Source organism: Rhinatrema bivittatum, chromosome 1, assembly GCF_901001135.1.
Source record: "Rhinatrema bivittatum chromosome 1, aRhiBiv1.1, whole genome shotgun sequence".
Classification (NCBI taxonomy): domain Eukaryota; kingdom Metazoa; phylum Chordata; class Amphibia; order Gymnophiona; family Rhinatrematidae; genus Rhinatrema; species Rhinatrema bivittatum.
Genome location: NC_042615.1, coordinates 227,552,498 through 227,578,193, shown reverse-complemented (window position 1 = coordinate 227,578,193; position 25,696 = coordinate 227,552,498). Strand labels below are relative to the sequence as shown.

The 25,696-nt window shown below is 43.7% G+C and overlaps 1 protein-coding gene across 2 annotated transcripts in view; it reads right to left on the bottom strand.

Annotated features, from left to right (window-relative positions):
* The window catches only part of LOC115085928 (signal peptide, CUB and EGF-like domain-containing protein 3), a 68,745-nt gene that overhangs the window by 37,419 nt on the left and 5,630 nt on the right, over positions 1–25,696 (bottom strand). For both annotated transcript variants that reach the window (XM_029592476.1, XM_029592485.1), the window contains exons 2-5: positions 19,497–19,640; positions 15,978–16,113; positions 11,017–11,105; positions 2,335–2,398 (exon numbers count right to left, since the gene is read on the bottom strand). In XM_029592476.1, the coding sequence (XP_029448336.1) occupies positions 2,335–2,398; positions 11,017–11,105; positions 15,978–16,113; positions 19,497–19,640 (433 nt within the window). The remainder of the gene's footprint in view (positions 1–2,334; positions 2,399–11,016; positions 11,106–15,977; positions 16,114–19,496; positions 19,641–25,696) is intronic.

Below are 25,696 nucleotides of genomic sequence, written 5' to 3'. Positions count from 1 at the left end.
TCCTTACCGCTAACTGAAATGGACGCGTATCCTTCTCCGCCCGCAGCATGTATATATGTTATGTTAATGATCGGATTAGCTATTCCTTCCGATACAGTAACGTGCGCCCAGATTATCGCCTTTTTAACCAGCTATTTTGCCGCGTCTTTAACCTGCAAATTTACCGCCTACCCTGACAATGGTGTTAGTGTGGTGTTCAGTCAGCTTCCTGCTGCCTTGAGCTGTATCTTCGCCCCCTCTGGATCTCCCTCCTTCAACCTTCTCTGCACAAAAGTCATTTAAAACATGTTCCTTTCACTCTAGTGCCGGGCAGCTGGGAAGGCCCGATCTGGGCCCGCTTGCCCTGCACACCGCAGGCATAGAATCAGAGTTCTAATTCACGGTGCCCTGCAGCCGGGGGAGTCAGGGAGAGGGGGTTAACCCTTTCCTCTCCACGGGGACGCCCTAAAGAGGCAGGCGACAAACCCCCGCTGCGCCAGCTTTCCGGAAAGTTCACCCTGCGAGGAGAGGGGAGCTGGAGACCCTGAAAGCCTTCCCCTTCTTCTCCTCCCCGAGCGTGTTTAGCAGGGAGGTCGCGGCGTCCGTTCATGGACCTCCCGCTGCCTTGAGCACCCGGCTGGACACCCAAGCAGCGGCCCGAATGTGCACTTATTTCCCTACGGAGGGGCCTTGCCTAGACAGTGACCTGAACAACCCGGCCAGCACATGTGCCTACCACTTTCTCATCACAGCCCGATAAACTTCCTTTCTTTCTGAAATGCCACCATCTGTCTGATAGAGAAGTGAAATGCTTTCTGCTTTTAGAACGGACTTCAAATTACTCTTTCATCATTTCAAAAAGAAAACAAAAACCCTGCTTTCCGACAGCTGGAAAGTGCAGCAGGAGGTCGCGGCGTCCGTTCATGGACCTTCTCACTGCCTTGAGCGCCCGGCTGGACACCCAAGCCGGATGTCTGAGGTCGCAGCTTGGGTGTCCAGCCGGGCGCTCAAGGCAGCGGGAGGTCGAGATGTCCAAGGAGCCAGCAGGGTGGCATTTCCGTGGCCATGTGTGGCGGCGGGGGTGGGCGTCCGATGGGGAGGGAATCACTGCCTGGGAGGCACTCTGGTCACGCTAACCTTTGGGATCTGGGATCTCCTTCTCCCGTCCTCCCCACCTGGAGATGGCTCCTGGCTCGTAAGTAGAGTCTCTCTCTCTCTCTCTCACACACACACACACGAGGAAGAGTTAACAAATAAGAGCTAAAGGGAAAGGAAAGCCAGGGGTCTGCATTCGCCTCCTGTGCAGAGCTGTAGATTCACTGTCTGGAGAGATTTCAGAGGAAGTGGCAGTTTGGTAAAGGACATCAGCAATACATGGAGGAATGATGTTATTCCACGAGAGTCGCGGCGTCCGTTCATGGACCTTCCCACTGCCTTGAGTGCCCAGCTGGACGTCCAAGCCAGACGTCCAAGGTCGCGGCTTGGACATCCAGCTGGGTGCTCAAGGCAGTGGGGTCTGTAGAAAAGAACTTACCTGGTGGAATGACATTTGAAATGACAGGTACCAGCGCACCCTGGATACTGTATAGGCGCTGTATACCACTGTATACAGTAAGATGGATTGTGCACGCCTAGCGCTTCATTGACGCGCTTTGGACGCCACTTGGATTTGTGTCTAATATGAATACTGTATCGAGCGGTATGTGAACCAAACTGTGCGCGTGGCAAACGAGGGTGCGCCCGGCACTGCCTCACTCTTTCTTGCGCGTCCTTACTGTATCGGCCTGTCTGTCAGATAAGTCTAGGTGGACCTACAAGCAGAAACGGCCTTGGGTAACAAGTTGCCACAATCTTTAAAATAGGCTTGGCGTAATTTAGTACCTCAATAGCAAAGACATATTCATGCTACAGAGTTACCCAAGGCACTTTTTGATACGCAGAAGCCAAACCTACATGATATTTGGGAGGTACTGTGCATTAAGCTACCACTAATAAGGTCCTATAAAAAACATTACAGAATTACAAACATCAGTAATTGCACACAAATGTTCAGCTGGGATACAACAGGTTATCCAACAAAACCGAATGAGAGTTAAAGAACGGCAGCAAGGCAAAGCGTAGAGAATTTGGATGGAGTGAAATCAGGAGAAAACAAAGTCATGGAAGGAGTCAGAAATGGGGAGGGGAAGGAGGAGAGTTTTAAAGTATTTCTATTGATAAGGATAACTTCCAGAACATGTTATGAAGAAAGCTGCGTCAAGCTATGGCTAGTTCAAAGAGTCTCTCATAGCTCAGAGTCAACAAGCTGAATTTCAGAATGAAGGCATAAGAAATAACATTCAGAAGTTTTCTTACTTGCAAAATGACCCTGAAGGACAGGGCTCGCATGAGGAGGAATTTTGATGAGATGCAAAATGTCCTACAAACAAAACAAAAAAGTCTTTAATGCAAACTTTTTGCAGCCATCTTAGCACTTTTAGCACACTTCGGGGCCAATTTTTCAAAAGCATTTACTCACTTTAAAAACTGGGTTTTACGCATGTAAATGCACTTTACCCGTGTAAGTGGGCATTTGATAATTGCTACAATATATGCCACTGAATTGTCCGTAGGTTTTACCTGCATTAGGTACACTTAACGCGGGTAAATGGCTTTTGAAAATTGTGACCATAGTATGTTACATTTACATGCGCAATTCCTTTGAAAATTCACCTGTTGATTTTGTCCTGTAAAAATTAATTCAGTCAATCCATTATTAAAATCTATCAGACTTTCAATTGGGCCACAGCAGCAAGAACCAGCAGGCCTCATCCAACAGTCGAAATCTGCTCGATTTTGCAAATGTGGCAGTTAAAAAAATAAAAACTTTAAATTATTATTTTTTAAACTGTTTTTATGCCATCCATTTTCTACAAGTAAGTGTCCCTTGTGTCAGCTGCTTCAACTGCCAAATACATTTTGTCTTTTTTTATTAAAACATCTGTAACACACATTGAATTCTCTGGCTGGAAAGACATAAAACAAATGATGCTGCTGTTAGGTATACACATCCTCATTTTTTATTTTAGAGCCCATTCCCAGTAAGGATTTTGGAGGCTTTCAACCCAGTAATGTTATATTCATTAGGTTCAATCTATTTTAAATGTTAACTGCAGAATATTAACAAGACTAATATTAAACTGGTTTACCGTTTAACTTTTAAATCCCTATTTTAAAAACTGGTATTTTCTTTTGTTTCTAATATACTTGGGCTCTCACAAAACTGTCAGGAGTAGAATAGTACTATAGTAACAGTTCTGCGAGTATCTTTGGTTTAAAAATAATAATTTAAAAAATTAAAAGGTTTTAAGTTACAGGCTTTTGTCATAAGTGGGCTTTGCCCTCTTGCCTATGTCTGCTCCATTGGCAGGTGGCTTTATCAATGCCTTTACAAGACCCATTCTTCCCTCCCCTCCTGCCTTAGAAGTCAGAGACCATATAAAGTTGTTCCTTCAGACAGGCTACAAATCAACATCTGCAGATAATTCATATGGCTGGTTTAATATTAAAAGGCATCAGAACCTGCATAGAACTTGGTCTTCTCCATGATCAGAACATAAAAGAACAAACATAAAAAACTGCTATACTGGATCAGACCAAGGATCCATCAAGCCCAGCATCCTGTTTCCAACAGCAGCCAATCCAGGCCACAAATACCTGGCAAGTACCCAAAATATTAAAGTAGATCCCATGCTACTAATGCCAGTAATAACAGTGGCTATTCCCTAAATCAACTTGATTAATATCAGTTAATGGACTTCTCCAAGAACTTATTTAAACATTTTTTAAACCCAGCTACATTAACTGTCCCATCCACATTCTCTGGCAACAAATTCCAGAGCTAAATTGTGCGCCAAGTGAAAGAGAATTTTCTCAGATTAGTTTTAAATGTGCTACTTGCTAACTTCATGGAGTGCCCCGTAGACCTCCTATTATCTGAAAGAGTAAATAATGATTCACATTTACCCATTTATACAGCTCTATCATATCCCCCCTCAGTCATATCTTCTCCAAGCTGAACAACCCTAACCTCTTTAGCCTTTCCTCATAGAGGGACTTCCTCACAGAGTGACCATAAACTGGACTCTTGTTTTGTCCCTGAGAGCATATACAGAATGGATTGTGATAACGTAGACTTCTCCATACTGCCTTGCCCAGGTGTTTTCACTCTCTTCTGGATTAACCTTCTACCTAACAATCTTGCTCTCTCTGACAGTAAGCATCTATCTGGCCGTATGGAAATCTACAAACACAAAAACCTGGCAGGCAAGGCACAGTTGACCCACCTGGTCTGTTCAAACTCTTTTCTTATAAACCATTCAGCACCCTTCAGATTCTCAGTACCTGCAGCGGAGAGCGATATCGGCCTTTCATTTTCCACTGCTATTAATATTTCTGGGAGAACATGGATGTCAGCAGCAGGTGACTGAGCATGTGAAATCTTGCCAAGATGTGCTAATAAGCCCTGGTAATAGTGCACTGGTCACATAGCAACTTGAAATTCCTTTGGGCCAGATAAACCAGACATTTTTCCAATGAAATGGGGGGTGTAGGAGGGAACCCACTTAGCTTACTTACCTGAAGTGTTATAAGCAAGATAGACATTGTTTTTCATAAATAAAACCCTTCAGAACCTCAGGCCCTGTGGATGATGATGCACGCCTCTGTTGTCTACTTTACTTTTTTCTTCTTGCTACTAAATGCTAAAGATATTTAGGTGTTTCAAGTAACTGTGGACACACTTCTAATATGCAATTAAAAAAAAATCCACAATTCAGACTTTGCCAAATCATAGAGCATGTCAGCAGATTAGGAGTATAAGGCCTAGCTAGCCTGCACAATTTACTTTGTGGTGCAATGCTGCAGACATCAGCTGGGCTCTAGCTTTCCTTTCCCCAGTTACGGCTCCACTGTGTTTATGGTAAAACATAGAAGGGTAATCAATCCCACACCATTAAATTGTCAATACCCACAGAAAATAAAAAAAAATGGTGTTCTTTTGGAACTTTAATATACATTACAATACGTAGTTTAAATACATACATCAATATTAAAAACCACCCACCCTAATATTGCACAACCCAACTAGGACCTAGTTTCGACGAACAAAAATAGTCGTCTTCCTCAGGGGACCCACCCAATTAAAAAAATACCCTATATCAAATTACACCCAATACATACAAAATAGCATTTAATTCCAAAACATTATTTCACAAAAATGTATAAGATCTAAGTCCAAGATCTTTTATATTTCACAAAGTTGTGGTGCTTAAGTACAATACAGTACCTAAGAAACAAACATTAATAATAGGTTAGAAAACACCTGTTCCCAAACTTGAAAGAGATATCATTTAAAATCTTACACAGGGTGTATTTAACGAGAAGTGCAGAAATGCAACTTTGGGATAATCTAGGTTTAAAATGTAATAACCAAAGTGGTAACTTGTATCATATGTTTACTGAATGTCCTAAGGTACAAGTACATTGGAAACAAAATCATGCTGATCTCTATTATGAATTAGATAAAACTATTGACTGGAATGGCAAGGTGACATCTGAATAATTTTAGTGAAGATATATAGTTACCAGCACAGGAGTGAAATTCTTATGTGTTACTCTTACTACCTCAAAGATCGTCATCTTGTTATGCCGGAATTCTGATGAATCACCATCATTTTTATTGTGGAAAGCGGAAATGCAGACTTATGCAGTGGTGGAGATGTTAAGACAGAGAGCTATTAGGTCATTCATCTCTACTGAAGCACAAAAAATATTTTGAACTGTGGAAAAGATTGAAGACTGTGTTGTAACTGGAATCTTACTGAAATAGTGTTTTGGTAATTAATGTAAGTAGGGTAGGGGGTGAAAGTTAGTTCAAATGGTGTGTTGGTTTGGATGGAACGAGGAGGAAGATGGGAGGGAACATAAATCACAAAAGTGAGAGTCTCATATTGATTATAAAGTTGTAAGGTTACATATCGGATATGTACATTTGGTTATGTTTTTGGATTTTTTCTATGTTATATCATCGCTCACAGTGATAAAGATATTATAAAAAAAAAAAAAAAAAGATAGATGAGGACTAAAAAAAAAAAACAAACCCAGCAAGGGAGTTTCCTTTGGAATGGAAAACAGCAGCTTATGCTGTTTTCAAGAAATGTCATCAGAGTTGTGTAGGTGGACTTAGAGCCTTTAGAAAGAGGAAATAAAAAGCAAAACTCATAAGAAGTACATCATCCTGTGAATATAAATAGATAATGATGCATTTTTCCCAGTAGGCCTAGTCAGGGGTAGAGGAAACCAAAATGTAGTAATACTTTCTTTTTTAAAAATGACAAATAATCTAAAGACCTGGGTCTCAATACATAACAATATGGCCAGCGGCTCTTGTGTACTGAGATAAGCCAAAATCATAGAAACATAGAAATGACGGCAGAAGAAGACCAAATGGCCCATCCAGTCTGCCCAGCAAGCTTCGTCACTTTTTTTTTTTCCTCATACTTATCTGTTTCTCTTGGCTCTTAGTAACCTTTTGGTTCTATTTCCCTTCCACCCCCACCATTAGTGTAGAGAGCAGTGTAGGAACTGCATCTAAGTGAAATATCTAGCTTAATTGGTTAGGGTAGTAACTGCCACAATAAGCAAGCTACACCCATGCTAATTTGTTTACCCAGACTATGTAATTCAGTCCTTGTTGGTTGTTGTCTGTATACAGATCTACTTTTCTTCATTCCCCCTGCCGTTGAAGCAGAGAGCTATGCTGGATAAGCGTGAAGTATCGGTCTTTCTCCCCTGCCGTTGAAGCAGAGAGCTATGCTGGATATGCGTGAAGTATCAGTCTTATAGACATCTGACATCAGTCTTATAGACATCTGACATTCTGCCTCAGCTATTTCTTTGAGGTGGTAAGTGAGCACCAGTCGTATGATATGATGACCTGGGCTTTAACTGCCTTCCCACTGATCCATAAGGGTAAGAAAGTTAAGAACTGCATTACTTATAGACATCTGACATTCTGCCTTTTTCCACAAGTGGCCTCAAGGAGGATTACAAAGCATTTTAACTCATTGGAGCTAGACCCTTCCTGGAACCCACTCCAAAAAGGTACAGTCAGCCAAACCATACCTTAGCCTATGGCCAACTTGGCTTCCCACATGAACTGAAGCACCCTGGGGGGGTCGGCGCGACCACGGGGGCATACCCCTTTGTGCGCCCCTCTCGTGCCCTTTTTAAGACATCCTAAGGAACGATCGATCCTCTCAGAAGATTTTTGTGAACGTTGGCACCAAGGAAAGCTAAATACATGGTATATGTGCCCCCATGCGAGACACCTAAGAAACGGCATCCTACTACGGACCACTTACCGAACAAATAAGCATGACAATCCACCACAGCACATCCAATGGACAAAGCAAAATGGATCCATCTGTCCCTCGACTAGCAAACACAGCTCAGGAAGAATCACAAAAACTGAAGAATAAACATGAGTACAATCGCTCAAACATTACATACAAGAATCTGAAAACCTACACCAAATGCATGCTCCTATCATTCAGACTATTTAACGCTCAATCCATAGTAAAAAAAAAAATGCCCACTCTCACAGACTTACTCACTGATAAGAAACCAGGCTTCATAGCAATCACAGAAACCTGGATAAAGAATACTGACAACATTGTAATTAACCAAATTGAAGACCCAACTTACTAAACTTTCTCAATCCCTAGACCAAAAGAAAAGAGGCAAAGGCCTCATGTTAATCATAAAGAAAAACCTGCAGTTTTCCAAGATATGTTCCCCTTTCGAAACCGCACTATTCAACTCTCCTAAATTACAAATATGCCTAGTATACTGTCCCCCTGGTTCATTAGAACGAAACTGCTCCCCAGTAATAGAATTCTTCATTACCAACTTAATACTCAATAAACCAATCATCCTGGGAGATTTCAACTTGCATATGGACACTCGTCCCCTCACACCCACATGCAAAACTATAAACGGATGCACTAGCAACAATGGGAGTAAAACAAATAGTCAAGGATCCAACTCACAAAGCAGGACATACCCTTAATTTGGTCTTTATCAACACCAACACTTGGGATACGCAACAAACAAAAATAACCGAAATCCCCTGGTCAGACCATTACCTCATCCAAGCCTCCCTTACTTTCAGCACGAAACCCAACAAAATAGAAAACAAAATTAGAACCATCACATACCGCCCACCTTTTGATATTGAAGCACTGCAACTAAATCTCCAAGAAGAAATCACGAACATTGATTACACAAACTCCGAAACAGCCACAAACTCATGGATCAACATTACCAAAGCATTAGCAGATAGAATAAACCCTACCATTACAAAGGCAATAAAAAACTCAAAACACCTAAATCGGTGCTACAACGATACCATAAGATCAGCCAAACGTGAATTCAGAAAAAAAAGAGAGATCCTGGCGCAAGAACAAAACTGATCCACTACTCAACGCTTACAGAACCCATCTAGCAAAATATAAAAAACTGGGGGAGGAAGTGATGTCAGCGAGCTGTATGGCGGTCTGAAACGAGAGCTCCGTTGAAAGCAGATATTAAAGTAAATATAACAGGCACCGAAACTGATTGTCTGCATGTATACTACAGAGGAAACTCCTCCGCTATTGATAGGGATGGCAACCAAAAAAAAACAAAAAACAAAACGGTCGATTTTCAATGTTTTGCCTACCAGAAAAGTGAAGGCCGCGATCGAGATGAAAACCGCGACCCGAACAAGCAGGCCGCAGGGGCTGATCCCAGTGCAGGCAGCGAGGACTCTGATGACGCAGCCACAAATCGGGCGGATGAAGCCCCAACCAGAAAAGAACCTAACTAGTTTAATATAAACTGAAATCCTATAATTCAATAGAAGTAAAAGAAGCTTGACATCATGGTTTCAAGTCATAAACTCTCTTTTCAACCTCTACCACCATTTAACAAAATAGGGAATACTAAGCAGATGGGCAGACATTAAGAGCCAGTTCTGGTAAAGGTTAAGGATCACATCCATAAAGACCTAAGGGTCACATTTGTGTCTGATTATTAGATTATAAATGCCAGTGTTATGTTTTAAGTTAAAAACAAATTTAAGAGAGTCTTCCACCTCACAATGTTGTGTTCAGGGCCAAGGGTGCACTTTTTTACTTGGCCATAGGTAGTAAATTGCCGAGTTATGGCTCTACAGTGAGGAACTTACTCTCCCTCCCAAAACAAAAAGAAAGGCTAACTTCGATTCCCCCAGCCACAACCTTTGCTGCCTCTCCCAAGCTTCTCTGCATCACATTTCCCCCCCCCCCCCACCCCCTCCCATCCCCCAGTGACATATGGAGTCACCTTTATAGAATTTTGGCCAAGACATGGTGTTACGTTTGGCTGCCATGGGAGGGTCCTGCGACCAGCCCGACTCAGCCCTCGGAGTTGCCAGCACCGAAGACGCAGTCATTGCGGTAGGGATACCACCACTATATCTTCCTGCTGGTCCCTCTAAGCTTGTGCTCGTGGCGTGCACCAGGATATAAAGGCCACGCGGCAGCAAATCACTGGAGGTGCCGGGAGATGACGTCAGAGCCGGCTGGGGATTTAAACTCCAGTCACGCGCCTAGCAGGCACCTCAGCAACAGGTCTCCAGGTCTATCTTGTGCAGTGTGTGTTTTCGCTCCTGCTTGCCTTGCCTAGTCTCGTCCAACTTGCCTTCCCTTTATAATTCTGCCTCATCTCGCCCAGCCAGCCCTGCCTTGCCACATTCCTGCCTTCACCTCGGACTGACTTCTGGATCTGACCCTTGCCTGGACCTTGACCACTCCTTGCTCGCTGCCTGCCCTAACCCAGCCCGGCCCTGGATATTCTCTCTCTCCTTATTCTGTGGGACCATTGCTCCTGGAACCCAAGGGCTCAACCCGTGGGGAAAGGGGTCATTAAAGGTGAAGCGCCTGACCAATCCCATCCCAGGATATGTTTACCAGCTGTCGGTGTAGGCTTAGGGGGTTCACTCTCTAGGCTGTGCCAACCACACCACAGCACTAATGGTCCACAATGGACTAAGAATCACTCACAAAATTAATACACACTCCTGAAACCTACCAGTGTTGGAACTCTACATACTATACACACATAGACATCTCTTTTCCCGATGGTAGAAGCCTAGGGAATACTACACAAATACTATGCAAAAGCTAAAAACATAATTACTGATCCACAAATGCAACAACAGTTACTTTAAGGCCATAGCTCTTTCTAGCCAATGAATGCTTGAACAATAGTCAGCAGTAACAGGAAGTACAGCAACAAACAAGAATGCAGCACACGGTGCACAATGTTGGATGAGGAGGGGAAAGCAAGTACGGTTGAGCCAAGACACTAACACCTACACCCATAAGAGAGGACCCAAGGACCTTTGATGTCCACCAGTAGTAGGAGCCTGTGCACCGTCCCTGATCATTAAAAATTATTTGCTTGCCCTTCACTCATAGCAGCCTTTGGGACAGCATAAGGCAGTAAAATGTCACTCAGATGCTGTGGTTCTTGTTAATCACAAGAAATCAGTATCCTCCTATGAGAATCTTAGGTAAAGCTCCCAATCCACAAAGATCAGAAAAGTAACCTACAATTTTTTTTCTGTGGTTTTGTATTAATTCCGTAATAATACAAGATACTGAAAAGGAAGTGGGATAACAAAATCAATGAAATTTGTCAAGTATTCACTGCAGTGAAAGGCAAAAGATAAACAAATAAAAACAAAAATGTGTTGTGCAAACATTTGTCAGCATTACATACGTTTCTGCAATTCTTACCACATAGAATCACAAGCAGGTTGGCAGTCAATTTACCACAGAATAAAATTGTAGGTTATCATCTTCTTAATCACGTTTTGCCTTTCACCGCAGTGAGTGCTTGACATTTTGACTGATTTTTTTTAACCCACTTTCTTACCAAAGAATTATTTTATACTAAAGCTTTGAGATTTACCTTTTGCACATCCTCTACAAGCCTTTGCTCCAGTTTCATTTGAGTAGTACCCAGGCTGGCAGGCACGGCACACAGCGCTCTCTGTAAAACTAATGGGAAAACAGCAAAAAAAAAGGTGATATTTCAGATTGACAAGAGGTGAAAGCACACAAACATACCCTTTCCTCAATCCTGCTGCTTTCAGCATACTGGTGGTTTATAAAGGGCATTGAGTGGCAGAATGGCAAATAAGGGAATCTTGCTTGTCTGCTGTCGTGTTACTCTGCTAAAAGTAAAGACCGAAAGGACCATCCAGTCTGCCCAGCAGTGATTTTATGTGCATTTACCTCAAAATGTCCACATGGAACCCAACCCCCAATCCCATTGTGTGCCTTCAGAGTTGCAACTGGCCCTCTGTGCCGGCTTCCCCAGCTGCACTTCTGTTTTGATTATAACCATACGATGCTGTTAAAAAAATATATTCATTTTGTGCTATCACTTATCCTTCTGTTTTGATCAGATATATATTTTAAATCTTATACTCAAAGGATAGGCAAGAAGGAGTAAATGTATAGTCAAAATCCAGAGGAAGGAAAAGCAAGCAGATGAGTTTCTAACGTGCAAGTCCGCCACCCTATCTCAATCCTGCCTTTACCTCTGCCACAGTAAGGGGCTTTGCTTATACTGAAGATAATATGCCAAATTAAAGCAGCAGCAGCACAGGGGAGACATGACCCAGAGATTGAAGAAATACTCCTTCATATCTAGAATACATTTTCTGCATTCAAATTGCTTTTCAAAGTAATTTCAGAATGTTTCATCTTGCCGGTTAATCTTATTCTCATTTGGGACTGCCATGCCTCCTCTTATGTGTATGCAATATCCCTAATGTCCAGCATGCACTAGAAGCGATATTTAATAATGCAAAATAAGGCACAGCAAACAAACCAGGAAATCAATGGACTTAATTAAAAAGTGGATTCCCCTAGGTATTTTTAAACTACCTATGGCAAGCTCTTTGGCCTAATACGGGGGGGGGGGGGGTGTCTTAACCCATACACTGGAGACAGCGCATGCAAATCTCTCTCATGCATATTCATTGTGGATAGTCTGAAACCCTTGTGGCCCGAGGACAGAGTTGAGAACCACTAGCCCAGTGGAATGTACTGTTCATCACCAAATGAGCAGAGTTTAGCTGCAGCTCCTACTCCAAACTGGCTGAAGCTTATAGAGGGGGGGGGGCGGAGAGAACAGTGGCTGTCAAGGGTTTCCATCACAATCTTACCTGACCTCTATTGGGCTATGGCACCTTGAACCTTTATTCGCAATACCCAAGGTTTTTCAGAATTCGTATAATCTTCCCTAGTCCTGCCAATACTAAGCAAACAAACAGGCTGATGCAATACCTTGCGCTGGCCACAAGCTCAACACGACTGGATGCGCGTCCATAACCCCCGATGCAAAACGGGGCTTAGTGCGTCCAAAATGCGCGTCCAATCGAGTACGTAGGCAATAGTGCTCATCACATATAAATTCATGTTGTTGAGGCTATTACCTATCCCATCCCCGCCCCCCCCCCCCCCCGATTCAGTTTATAAAATCATGAAGGTGGGAGGCGGGCAAGTCAAACAAATAAGAAACATATATTTATGCTTTCAAATAGTACACAGGCAAGGAGACACTCCATAAAAATAACTGGAAGCAGTTTTAAAACAAATTGGAGAAAGCATTTTCACAACACACATTCAAGCTGTGGAATCTGTTGCTAGAGTATGTGGTCAAGACATTTAACATGCTGAGTTTAAGGGATTTGGACAGACGACTCTATAAAACAATTATTGACCAGGTAGACTTGAGAAAAACCACCACTTACCCCTGGGAGTGGGCAACAAAAAATGGATCTACTCTTTGGGATTTGCCGAGACTGCCTAGAGACCTGGACTGGCTGCTGTTGGAGATGGGATACTGAACTTGACGGACTCTTGATCTGACCCAACATTGCATGTCTCATATTCTTAATGATGGCCCTTGACTGGAAGTCACAGACTGGTATGCCCTCCAGGACCTGGTACATGTGCACCATAGTTCCAGCCAGTATGCGCCACTACTACTTCCTCCCCTACCCCACAAGGGATGTGAACGTTAGCTGCATAGTACCCACAGGCCATGAAAGCTGGGTCCAGAAGTCAAACCTGGGTCTTCTGCAAGGCAGAGCACAGAATTGCTCCTCAGCCACCAGACCAGCACCTGGGAAGAGTGTTGCACATTACTGTCCTTGTGATTCTCTGAGTGAATTGCATCCTGGGGTTAGGCATGGGAGGTCACTGCAGTTCTTGGATTATATATGAAGAGTATATTTCATATATATGAATGATATTTTACAGAGGGTAGTAATATGGAGACGTGTTAAAGAGTATATTTTACAATTTTGGTTGGTATTATTAGTGTTTGAAGCTTATACTATTGTTATACTTTGTTGGCTGTGTTTATGTTGGAAAGTTTACTTTGGAGGGGTTACAATGTTGATAGAACATTTTGATTGTTATGTTTCAACATGTTTGCTGTGTTCTATATCATTAAATAAAAATCAGATGTGGGAAAATTACTGGAGGCCATGCATGTTGAATCTCTGATTGGCACAGATGAGAAGGAGTGAACAGGGAGTCCTTACCAGGAACAGCATGAACTAAATGGATCTTTCTACTCAATCTGAGACCTATGGGAGTAAGAGAATGGATCTGATGTGTTATCCAGAATAAAAGATTATGAAACTTTGTTCAAATTGAACCAAATGAGAAACGCTACTGGTTTAGAGAGGTGACTTTGGGATATATACAAATGTCCACCAGGAAACTACAAGCTCATTACACTTGTAGCCCAAAAAGCAGAGTTCAACGCTATGCTCCAGAGCTGGTAGCTTAATCTAATGTCAGAAACTGGCTGCCCAAGACAGGCACAACCCATCTCTGTCTCAGAAATATGATAAGAGTAGCTGTTTTTTTTTACCTCTGCAGGATTTCACACTATCAAGCCCACACTGGCTTATTATTTGTGAGCATCTGGTGAAGCTACCTCCCTCCAGACAATGCCCAGATCCAGACAGATCAATTTTCAAAGCATGTCCACCTATGAGCATATATGGGCCACCTGCGAGCCACACAGATCTTTTAAAGCCACAGAACACACACATACATACTCATGCGTGCATGAGGAATAAGAGGGCAGAAAAAAGGCGGAGCATGGCCAAGACTTACCTGCGTAACTCTGAATTTTAAAACAGAAAACCACAGTGCACATGCACTAGATATCTGCGGAACTTTGCTGCTGCTCCCGATGAGGATCGAGTCTGTAGATCTCACGTTTTAGGGCTTACAGAATAGGAGGGAAGGGTCCGGGTCAACTGGGCAGCATGCAGAATGAGGAACCAGAGGGGGTCTGAAAGACCTCACTATAAACTGGACAGACTGGTGGACTAATTAGAAAGCTGGGGAATGCCTCGAGCGAGCATGTTTTAAAATCTGCTGACATACGCGCGTAAAAGCCAACAAAGTCCTATGGAAGACGCGTACTCTAGCTACACTCGAGTAACTTCTTAAAGTTAGGAGCACACTTGTGAGCAGCCGGTGAATTTCACAATACATGCGTGCATGATTAAAAATTCCAGCATCCCTCTGCTCATGCATCGATAACGTGCATGTATGGGGGCAAGTGCACTCGTTTTAAAGCTAGTGTCTTATAATGTGCAAGTATTTAAGTCTAGCAACTAAAATGGGCAACAAAAATGTCACCGAAGCTTAGTTTTTCTACAATCACTAGCACACTTGCAGCAGGGTTCTTAATACAATTGACAGCAGGTAAAACAGGAAGCAAAAACTTAGAAATAGGGAAGGTTAGGGGTAGAACGGTGTCCTGTTCAATTTTGGGGAGGCTCGTCATTTTAACCGGTCTATCTAAAAGAAATTGTAAGCAAAGAACAATACTACATTCATAAAACAAACAACTCATGTGACTCAGAAACAAACACGTACTGCATAAAACAAATTCTTCACCATGGGGTTTGCTTGACCTAGGTAATTCATAAATAGCAGTGGCCTTCAAACAGCAGATATACTACATCATCCGAATGAAGAACAAATACTCCTCTATATTTCATGTTTCATACACCTGTTCAAATAAGCCTTTAGCTTCAGGAACTGTAACCTTTAACTCCATTGTTCCTGCCTTATATCTTTCTTAAAATATAACATTTAGAGAAAACAACAGCTTCAAGTATTGGAATGCAAGTTGTTTTTTCTTAAACCATGTGACAAATCTGAGTTGTCCCCTGTACAATCTCATCAGCACACACAAGCCAACCCTCTCACCCCAGTCTGGATTTGACTTTTCTGTGCCTGGCTCCATAGCTCATCCGATGAAAGGTAGCTGCTTCACATTGTTATGCATTAGTCACAGCATTTTCAATTTGTGCATACCAGGGTAATGAGATATGCACACATAACCCTCCACCACCACCTCCATCACCACACACACACACACCCAGAGAACATCCAAATCCAATTTAAAATAAGACCGTTAGCTGTGTGGTTTTTATTTCTTTGCACATAAACCTGGTGTATCATCTACCAGTGCCCGCATACTTCTAAACAGTGAAAGGCAATGTATAAACCCAAATGATTATTGCATTTCCCACCTACTACTGGTAGCAATCCTTCTTCTTTGAGGTAACTCTTCTATTTCTATAAAATCCAACTAACTCCACCCCATCTAATCTCTAATCTAGTTAATGTCTCCTACTGTATCATTATCTAGCCCTCCTTGGGTTGGAATGGCTTGTAAGATATGGAATGGCTGCCTCTAGAGAAAGATTTAGTTCTTGTCTGAATGAATATGGAGGATTTTCTCTTTTCTTATTTAAGAAACTTGGCCAAGATGCCTGCCACTGACACATGAATATCTTCAGGGGAGTGGTCTCATTTACTTACTTAGTGTAATATCCCGGCACACAAGGTAAACAGGACTGTTGACCAGCAAGAGGTTGATAGTGACCTACTGGACAGGGTAGGCAGTCTGAAGAATTCGTGCATGAACCATTTGAACAGCAAAAGCAACTCTCAGTGGCTAAATGGGAAAAAAAAATAGATATTCCATTTCAAGATTAAGAAAATAAAAGGAAAGGAAAGGAGATTAATACAGTTATGTTTGTAAACAAAGAAAGGATTTGAAAGAAATACATATAAGGAGCTAAGGGAGACCAGGTAGCTCCTTTACAATTATTAAAATCATATTTTTATAAACTACAAACAACGTACACAGTGCTGTATAACATACATAAAAACAGAGAAGCGAAACAGAGACTCAAAAGAGTAAAGGAACGGATGCAAAAGGTGTATTTGTTGTTAGGGCGGGGAGTGATTGCAAGAAGTGAGAGAGTCACTCTACTGTTTACCATTTTCTACTGAGAAAACTTACCCTTTAATCGTACTCTGTTTGCAATCCATAATAGGGCATTGCCTCCTATCCCATTACTTTTTATTTTTCTCAGGGGTTTCTCATGGGGGACTGTATCAAACACCTTCTGAAAATCCAAATACACCACATCCACTGGATCACCATTATCCATGTTTATTAACCCCTTGAAAAATTATGCCAGCTCAGTAAAACAAGACTTTGTAAATCCATGCTGGCAGTATCCCATTAATCCATGCCTTTCTGTGTGTTCTGTGATTTTGTTCTTTAGAATAATTTCTGTGATTTTTTTCCAGCACCAAAATCAGACTCAAGGGTCTTTAGTTTCCTGGATCATCCCTGGATCCCTTTTTTTAAAGATTGGCGTCACATTGGCCACCCTTCAATCTTCAAGTACAATAGACTATTTTAATGCTAGTTTATAAATTACTAGTAATAGATCTGCAATTTCATTTTTGAGTTCTTTCAAAACTTTGGGGTGTAAATCATCTGGTCCAAGTGGCCCCACTTCTATTACCTCTCACACCAAAATCCTGGGTCCCACTAAAAATTAGGTCTAAAATGGCTCCCCCTCTCGTCAGTTCCCAGACCAGCTCCTTCATGAGGCAATCATTTATTTCATCTAGAAACTTTATCTCCCTAGCATGGTCTGATATTACATTTACCCAGTCAATATTGGGGTAATTGAAATATCCCATTATCATCATGCTGCCAAATTTGTCAGCTTCCCTAATTTTCATTAGCATTTCATTGTCTGTCTACTCATTTGGTCAGGTGGACGGTAGTAAATCCCCACTGCTATACTCTTTCCCATCATAAATGGAATTTTCACCCATAAAGATTCTACCTAGAGAGGACGTGCGGTACTTGCTGTCCTGAGTTTTTGTTGGTTTTCTGTGTTGCCGATTAGAGATGCCTCCTAAGCACAAGAGGAAGGTTTGGGTCTTCCCTCCAGAACCTCTCCCCTCTTCCGCACAGCAATTGGTAATTACCCACTTCATGTCCTCACTAGCATTGTCAGGAACCGAGGAGTCTGATGTGCACGCAGTCCGGGAGAACCGTGCTTGCCGGCAGAGGAGGTGTCCCTGAGTCCGGATCATCGTCCACCCCCTGAGCATAGAACTCCACCGGAGAGCACCTCTGCAGTGCCCTGTGATGATGATGTCATTTTGGCACCTGCAGCGGGGGGGGGGGCTTCTCTCCGTGATTTAAGGCTTGGATTGGGCTCTCCTTCCGTGCTCAGCACCGCTGGGGCTCTCTGTGAACGAACTTTTGAGACTACTTCAGCGATTGGAGCAACAGCTCCGGAGTTGAGCTTTACCCCCAGGCCGGGTTTGTTTCCTCCTTTACCTTCCCGACCGGTAGGGAATATCGAAGGCAGTGAGTTCTTCGCAGTACCAGCTCGCCCAGAGCTGGTGACTTTGGAAGCCCTGTGGGATCTTGTGGCTGGCTTCGGGTCTTCACTTAACTCTTTAAAATTTAAAGATTGATCAATTTTCTTCTAATCTCCAACAAAACTTGTTGGATTTACAGACCCAGGTTAACTCTGTATCCTCTAGAGTTTCTTTTGTTGAAGACACCATAGAGACGGTCCAGGAATTCAACATAGCCACTGTGAAGGATTGTGTGGCCCTTTCTAGACGAACTGAATTCTTGGAGAATTATGTTAGACATCTCAATTTGTGGTTTCTCAATTTCCCCAGAGTTGCTGGAGAAATTCCCTATACAACTTAAAAAAAAATTTTTCCAAGAGGTTTTGGGATTTACACCTGAAAATTTACCATCTTCATCCTATATCCAGAATTTCCTTCACAGTGTTGGTCATGTGTATACAGCAAGTTTGCTTACCGTTAAAGGTGTTCTCTGTAGACAGCAGGATGAATTAGCCATGACACGAGGGTGTTGTCATATGATGGCACCAGATGGAGCATGTGCAGGAGCTCCTCAGTGCAGTCTGGAGGAGAGAAGATGAGCAGTTTCCTCCTCTGTGATTTCAGTAAAGGAAGAGGAGGTAAATGAAGTAGTCTGGCAGTGTGTGAAGTGAGAATGGGAGGCAGGCACGTCATCCGCTTACCATACTTAAGCTCAGATCTCTTGCAATACGAGTTAGCAAGGATTCCTGTCCTGCTATATTCCGCCACACTGGGACTCCGTCTCGCTATCCTACTGAGTGACCTTGGTACCTGCTCCTCGGGGGCCTTGCCGCACTCAGGGCTATCCGCTCCTCGGAGAGCCATTACTTTCTGTTTCTCTGTTCCAGTGAGATCCTGCATCATCCTCGGACGACCCTCGCCGTGCTTGTTCAGACCTCCTCAATGACTGATCCTCCATTTACTTCCAAAGTACCGGCGTGAGTACAGTTCCTGCTCTTCTACCTTTGTGGCACGGATCCTCGGGTTACCCCCGCTTGTGGGCCACTACCAGATCCCTCCAGTCTTGTGCAACATCCCATCGGCTTCCGGCCTACCCCGCGCTGTGGACCACTACCGGAGTTGCCAGCACAAGCTACGCCTAGAGAAGGTATTCACCGGACTACTCCATGCTGAGGATTACTACTCAGACCAACCAGCTATAGGTCATACTCTCGGGACTGACTCTAATGATCCGCTCCTCGGATCACCATTGCCTGTATAATAAATAAAGTTGTTTCCTCTGTTGTCCATCACTGCTGAGACCTTGCCTGTTGTGGTAAGAGCCCACAGGGCTCCTCCCTGTGGGCAGAGTCTTCACTCACCACAACCCAGGGGCCCACTATTGTTCAAGACACACAGAACGTAACATTAGTTCAACAGAAAAAAATAATAATTCAACGTGATGAGATGAATGAATGCTTTTCTGTTGAGAACACGTCCAGATTCCAGTATTGCATTGCTTTTGGAAGCGACTGCAGCTCTTGATAGATGCCTCTAGGTCTAACCTGAAGGAGGTAGAAGGTCCGAGAGACTGTGCCACATCAAAAGAACAAGATGGAAGCGTCACCCTCATGCCCCTTCTTCACAAAAAAAAAAAAAAATCAAGGGGAAAAGAAATCTTACCATTATTAGAAAACATGCCTGGAAGACAAACTTCACAGAAAGATGTGTTCACCGCGCTGCAGTTCGTATCTATGGATGGAGTTGACAGTGATAATGTGGTTGTGGAAGGGCCTGGAACGATGGTCATTTGGGCGACAACCAGACCTGAAAGAGAGATTTTTTTTTGTTTTGTTTTGTTAAAGTGCTCTCTGCACACTCTCCCCCTATCCAGAATAAATCTAGTTAAAAAAAAAAAAATCTACAAAGGCTTAGGAGAAAATAAAAATCCAAAATGAAATAAGAGAGATGGGAGAGGCTTACAGCTCATTTCCAAGGCCACATCCCATAAAGGAAGTAACTCACTGCATCTCTATTACATGCACCGCAGACTGTAAAGCTTACAGGCATCCTGTACCAAGAATAAGAAGTCTTATCTAAGGACTTTAGCATACAAAAAGAATAAGGGCAGGGGGTGCGGAGAACATCTGAAAGGGTCTTATGGATTCCATGTTCGACCCCTTACTCCCCTTGGATCCTGGAGGCCCAACCTAACCGTATGGTTTTCAGGATACCCATAATGAATATGCATGTGATATCTGCATATAATGGGTGGCCAATGCATGCAAATATATTTTATGCATACTCCTTGCAGTAATCCTGGTTCCAGCACCCGGATGGGAAACACTGCCTTGCATTTAGACAGCTTCAACACAAAGGATTTTAGAGCAGAGGGGCCACAAAATCAGTCCTTGAGGGCCAAAGCTCAGGGACTTCTGTAGTGAACATGCATGAGATGTATCTGCATGCACTGCCTCCACGGTATGCATATAGATCTCGTGCATAATCACTGCGGAAATCCCAAAAAACAGACAGGGTTGCAGCGCTCAAGGACAGAGTTTGGAGAGAGAGAGTGAAGACTGCGAGAAATAGCTTTTCAATAGTATTTTACCATGATTAACTAAATCCATGTAGAGACAAGCTCAGCGCTCAATTTGAACTTATTAACTAATTATTTATGAAGAAAGTCAAAAGGTTACCATGCTAATTTACTTAAAAAGGGGATTTATTTTTTTAAATCCCCATTGCAGGTCCTGCTACAGATGTTTTTTTAAATACTGCTCCTGAATTTCAATGACACAACCATCTATACAGCGTTGCACGTCAACACCTAACCCCTCTAAGATCAGCTCTGACAGGATGCTCCAGTCCTGGTTTTTGGTTGGGTTTTTTTCAAGTCCTAGTTTACTGTGGTCTGAGACTTCTAAAAAAAAAAAAAAATCCCCCAAAACCCCACTGAGGTTAACATGTCTTAGCATGCATGAAGTTTCTCTCTCCCCATCCCCCCCAGACCAGTCATCATGGGGAATGGGGCTCCAGAACAGCTGTTCTTCAGGCGGCCGCCCTGGCTGGCTAGCACTCGAGACTCTGCAGCAGCCCCAGCCTCCTCCTCCTCCTGCAGCAAGGGAACCCGTGCGAGAGGCAGGGCCTGCCAGGAAGCAGCAGCTCACAGGCCCTGTGCTGAATTCCCCGCCTGCCGCTGTCAGCTGAAGGTGATATCCCCCCACACCCAGCCGAATGAGGCAAGGGGAGGGCAGAAGGCTTAGAAGGGGGGGGGGAGGAGTCAGCAAGGGGCTGGTGGAGGGGGTCCAGGAGCAGAAGGCGCTGCTAGGTCTGTAACCCCCCTGACTATATATGCCAGCACCCTGAATCTGAGGGGGACCAGACTGCTCCCACCTCTACAGGGGCTTGCTGGCTCTGACCATTTCACCACAAGAGCCTGAGGCTCAGAGGGGACCCTGCTGTCGGAGGGAGACCCCCGCCCGTTCCTTTCACGCACTCCCTGGGAGGGGAAGGGAAGAAATAGCCCTCTCTGAAACTTTTGTCTGAACTTGCACCACTGCTCTCTCCCCGTAACGATTCAACTTTTCTTTCATAAAAGGAAAGAAGTCAGGGTTGCAGAGCCACCACAATAGGTTAGCAAATTTTATTTTATTTTTTTAAATCATACTGTCACGCCCTGCATGGCCTCCGCGCATTCTCCCATTCCAACAGGATGCCCTGAAGAGAGAGCCAGCCCCCACCCTCTCCCCCCCCCCCGAGGCGGCATGGGGCAGCTTTCTGCAGAAGTGACAGAGATCCCCTCACAAGGGGCATGCATAGTCTTCCAAACCACTCTGATTGCTTTTGCAATGGTATTTCTTTAAGACTGAATTTATAGCAGTAACAATTTTCATTTCCGTCATCCCACAAGATTTCAGAGAGTTGCCTCACAGCCACCAAACTCACCAAGGGTTGTTATTCTCCTAAGGACTCAAAGACCATTCATTTCCTCCAGTCCAAGGGGACCCCACACATTTCTAATGCCATTTCACGTTCATCGGACCTTAAAAAGATTGCCTTTCACAGTCTCTGCCACTGAAGAACGTGGTCTCTGCGCCAGCGGCAGAAAAAATGTAACTTGTGTGTCTCTAGGCTAAGGGCAGGTCACAGAATCAGCCCCGACCCATGAATTGCTCTCCAGCATCCCTTTAAAAGAAGGCAGCAGCTGTAACTCAAGATCAGAAAAGCTAAGTAGCTGCTTAGTTACTGTCAGTTTCTTCAGGCCTTACCTTGCAAGTCAATGCATAAAACAGAGCGGCAGCTAAGAAAAAATACTTCTGGCATTCTGCTTTTTTTTTTTTTTACTCAAACGTAGTCTCACTTTTTCCCCCCCCCCACACTGATGGAATAATCAGCAAGAATCTGATTTTGTTGTGGGTCTCTGCTGAAAATTTCCCTGGGGAAGGGGCGATTTTTTTCTGTTTAACTTTTTTCACATCAGTGCAGCCTCCTCCTCCTCCTCCCTCCCTTCACTGACCCCTGGGACCTGCCCTCATCCCTTCTCCTCCCCCCCCCCCTCCAGGAGGAGAGGGAGATTACCCATCTCTGTCTCCTCTGCTGGCTGCCTGCGGTCTCAGGCCTTGAAGCACGGGCTCCCCCACACAAGAAGACTAAAAGCCAGCTAGCGAAGGAGACCGTGCAGAGGTAAGCGCACAGTCCTCCAAGCCTGCGGTGGGGGAAGAAAGGAGAATGGAGGCAGGCTCAGGGATCCACTGTGGATGGGGGAGAGAGGTCGAGGACAGCAGGTTCTCCACCAGGGGTATATGGGACCACCACCACCACCACACACAGAACACAGGAACCCTAACTGCAGGAAGCCGGAGATCCAAGGCTCCTCATCGGGTACCGTAATCTGACCTGGAGAAGCAAAAAGGAGACGTGCGCCATCACTGCTGCAGCACAGGAAAGGGGGTGGGGGGGGGGGGGGGGGGGAGGACATGAGGCTACCATCCTGAACACAAGAGGAGCAAGACAGGCAAGCTGGCTGCAGAACTGAAGCAGAGGCAGGAGACAATGAAAGCCCTGCTTCCTTTCCCCACAGCTGCTTCCTCTTTCTCCTGTCACCCGATTGCAGGCCTTTCAGTATCGCAAGCTCTCCCGGCCAGCGCTTCTGCTCCCGGGGTTACAAAGTCACTTAATGACCAGATTTAGGGTCCAATGAAATGACCCGGGCTGCATGAGTACCGAGGGGATGTAAAATAGGAGGCAAAGAACCCCAGGTGGCTGCAAATGAAAGCTCATGGGGGCTGTATCAGCAGCAGCCGGCTCTGGGTCAGCTGGAAACTCGGGGAAACAGATGCTTGAAAGAAAATGCTACTCCTTTCTGAAGCCTGATCTCCAGCTGCTCATGCCACACGTGCTCCCTCTGCAAGGTGAGAACGCATGGGGGCTCTGATGATAATCAACCCAACTGGGGTGCTCCCAATAAGCTTACATTCAGGTTGGTGTGAGCGGCTATGTAAAAGAAACTTTACAACAATTTTAATGCAAAAGTCTCAAATTAAATAAAAGTCAAAATGAAAAAAAAAAAAAAAGTGAGATTTTAGCAAACCTTGCTTCATCTCCCAATTCAATTATTATTATTATTTTTTTTACTATTACTGCTGTTTTAAGAGAAGTCTTCAGAAAGTTAAAACTATCGCTTTTAAATAAAATCGCACCCATCTCCACATGCTCCCTTTAAAAAAAAAAAACAGAGATTCACCAGCAACACCATATCCTGGCATAAAAAGTTAAAAAAACAAAACAAAAACCCAACACACAGAAAGTTGCATTTTATGGTCAAAAGCAGTTATTCGCATTTCTGTCCAGGTAAGGAAATTCGTTATTTACTTCCAACTACTAATCTGTTATCTTGTAACACTGCCACTACACAGGTTACTATTAAGAGAAACCCATGAGTAAAATAAATATATGTCAAAGAAAAATACATTTTTGCTCAAACTGCTACATACCAATGTCTATGTTGAAAAAAAAATGCAAGAAAAGTACAAAAACCTTTTAAATGACCATCAAAATTGCACCAAAGGCCTGCCTCAATTGCAGATGACTGATGTTATTTAAAGTAATAGTGTCTCATTCACAAAAAAGTAATAGTGTCTCATTTTTCATGTGGACCAGTTAAGCAGCACAACTATTTGAATTGTATTGGTGGCTTAACACAAAAGATGTTAATTTATGCTTTACATTAACCTTCAAACCAGAATCAGCTGTCATTTTTGGATATTTTGATTTGCCGGCAAGAGACACAAATTATTAATCACCTTATTTCATAAAAGTATGGAGAGGAACAATTTACTTATGTGCAGCCTCCCTGTCAGCCAGTTTTTTTAGGTTCCGGAGCATTTGTTCTGAGCCAGAAGAATTTAAACTTCAATCGGCTGAGCTTACTCGCAGATTCGTTAAGGGAAGATACTCTGGAAAGACAGTCCGAAGTGCATTTCTGAGGGCCAGATTTGCTTACAGTTAATTCATTAGGAGTCCAAAGAGTCGATGGTCAGGGTGGCATGCGCCCCGAAGTTTTCAAATATGGCTCTCAACACTACATCTTTGAATAAACGGTATTGGCGTGTATTGAGTCCTAATTCTGTTTTCACAAAATCTGCCTCTTTTTTCTTATACTATAGGCACCAATATCAGAGAGCTGCTCTTCCTGAGCCATCGCCCCCCTGATTCTCCGTTGCTGGGACATAATAGTTGTGGATCTTGTGACATGTGCGTTACAACTATGCAAGGCCAGTGGTGGCAACCCTCCCTGGACTGGACAAGTGGTTTACTTTTGGAACCGGACTGATCGTAAGTCAGATTTATATTGGTCGTACATCAGGAATCATTAGAGTACATCTAATGGAGCAGCGGTTCTCAACCAGTGTGTTGCTACACTTCATGGTCCTCCGCTGGCCCAGCTGCTCCCTCAGCCCAGCGAAATGGGAACTCTTTCTCCGCCCGGGCTTAAAATGCTGATAGCCCGGGCAGAACGCAACTTCCCGCCCTCCCCACCCCACGGCCTGGAAGAGGAAGTGGAGTGCAGCGGCCGCATGCGCAGGAAGAAGAGACCATGATAGATAAAGTGTGTGTAGCATCGGCCTGAAGAAGAGGAGCTTCGTCAGCCCCGTGGCCATTGGAACTCCTTTCTTGAGGCCACAAGGGCTGGAAGAGGAGGCAGCTGTTGCTGCCGCTAGTTCTGTGGGGAGAGTGAGCCAGCATATGTATCTGAGATTGTGTGTGTGTGTGTGTGATTGAGAGCCTTTATGTGTAAGAGAGACAGTATGCATGTAAGTGTGAATGAGAATCTGTGTGTGTGTGTGTGTGTGTGTGTGTGTGTGAGACAGTATGCATGTAAGTGTGAATGAGAATGTGTGTGTGTGAGAGAGACAGTATGCATGTAAGTGTGAATGTGTGTGTGTGTGTGTGAGAGAGACAGTATGCATGTAAGTGTGAATGAGAATGTGTGTGTGTGTGTGAGAGAGAGAGACAGTATGCATGTAAGTGTGAATGAGAATGTGTGTGTGTGTGTGAGAGAGACAGTATGCATGTAAGTGTGAATGAGAATGTGTGTGTGTGTGTGAGAGAGACAGTATGCATGTAAGTGTGAATGAGAATGTGTGTGTGTGTGAGAGAGACAGTATGCATGTAAGTGTGAATGAGAATGTGTGTGTGTGTGTGAGAGAGACAGTATGCATGTAAGTGTGAATGAGAATGTGTGTGTGTGTGTGTGAGAGAGACAGTATGCATGTAAGTGTGAATGAGAATGTGTGTGTGTGAGAGACAGTATGCATGTAAGTGTGAATGAGAATGTGTGTGTGTGTGAGAGACAGTATGCAAGTGTGAATAAGAATGTG